The sequence below is a fragment of the Lycium barbarum genome, chromosome 1 (genome assembly GCF_019175385.1).
Source record: "Lycium barbarum isolate Lr01 chromosome 1, ASM1917538v2, whole genome shotgun sequence".
Lineage (NCBI taxonomy): Eukaryota > Viridiplantae > Streptophyta > Magnoliopsida > Solanales > Solanaceae > Lycium > Lycium barbarum.
This window is the reverse complement of record NC_083337.1, coordinates 150,160,415-150,161,927: the sequence shown is the minus strand read 5'-3', so window position 1 is coordinate 150,161,927 and position 1,513 is coordinate 150,160,415. Positions and strand designations below refer to the sequence as shown.

The following is a 1,513-nucleotide window of genomic DNA, read 5'->3' as shown; positions in this document are numbered from 1 at the left end:
GTTGGATATCCCAGCTTATACCTTCTGCCAAACGACCCCTTAAGGTATGTCACAATCTGTAAGATTAACAAACGCATCAACTGAGGAATCAAGTATTCTTGCCTTCAACAGGTAACTGATTTTCTTGATGTTCTAATCGTTATGTGATTATGGTTTAATATGCATAGCCAACAGAAATTGGTTGAATAAATTCTTGCTATGATTCATGTATGCAATGTATTTTCCAATACTTGAAAAAATCCAAGGAAAGAATTCTGATTCTTGCCTAATAAATTCCTGCCATAACTTTTTTTCCTTTTGGCGTTTGGTTTTTACAGTCCATTGATAAATTGGCATAGGCTGCGTTTAGAGTTGAGAGAAAAACATCTTTGAGAGTGATGGAAGAGAAATGTGTGGATGCAGCAGAGGATCATATATCCAAATTACCAGTTCCAATTTTGCAGCACTTTCTGTCTTTACTCCTTGCTAAAGATGCTGCACAAATCAGTACTTTCTCCAAGAAATGGTATACTGCTTGGAGTTCCCTCTCCTACTTGAAGTTTGGTGATGAATTCTTCTATCGTGAAAACATAACAGAGCTTCTGAATGTTGTCGATCAAACTCTAGCGAATCGCCAGAAGCAGAAGATTTCTATACGAGAGTTCTGGCTCGGAGGATTACGATCCTGTCATTGGAGCTCTTATGGTCATAATTGGATTAAGACGTTCGTTGCATGTAATATCAAGGAGTTGATTTTAACCGTATACAGACCTGATGACAGTTTCAACACCTTGCCCGAAGAAATCTTTACTGCCGAGGGACTAAACATTCTTGATTTAGGCGGATTTAAGCTTGAACTGCCCCCTGACGGCATAAAATTTTCATCTTTGCGAGAGTTAAAGACTTTTTCAAACATATCTGGACGAGCAATTCTTTCGAGCTTTATGTGCAAGCTGCAGTGGTTTGGAGGATTTAAGTTTATCTTATTGTCACGGACTAGCCAGTTTGGAAATTGCAGGAACTTTACCGCAACTGAAGACGGTTTCGCTGAGTTGTATTACTGAATTCCAGATGGTTGATATTTTAGCACCAAATCTTGAAGATCTTCACATTGATAGCAGTTATGGGAAGCTACAAGCAATTAAAATAACTTTTTGCAAAGCCTTGAAAACTTTGGATCTCCTTCGTGTGAATGTCACTGACGAATGGCTAAAGGACCTTCTTTCCAGTCAACCCAACCTTGAATACTTATAGTTATCTGATTGCTTTAACTTGCGGAGAATCAAGATCTCAAGTGACCGGCTCGAGTATCTTGCACTATCGTGCTGCTTAAATTTGATTGATGTTGAACTGGATACTCCTAATTTAGCAAGCTTCAATTATACTAGTGGTGATCAATTGCCAACGCTCAAAATCACGAGAGCTTCAGCATTACTAGAAGTTGAACTCTGCTTGTTCAGGGGAGAAAGACTTGAAAGTCATTGGTACTCTATGCTGATGAAATTTCTTGGAAACTTCAAGCAGTCAAAGGCTA

At 38.7% G+C, this 1,513-nt stretch overlaps 1 protein-coding gene across 1 annotated transcript; it reads left to right on the top strand.

Moving 5' to 3' along the window:
- The first annotated feature begins 377 nt into the window (after positions 1-377).
- On the top strand, positions 378-1,043 carry LOC132616224 (putative F-box protein At3g58960). Its single transcript, XM_060330845.1, has one exon. The coding sequence runs from the start codon at positions 378-380 to the stop codon at positions 1,041-1,043; it is 666 nt and encodes a 221-aa protein (XP_060186828.1).
- The last annotated feature ends 470 nt before the right edge of the window (positions 1,044-1,513 follow it).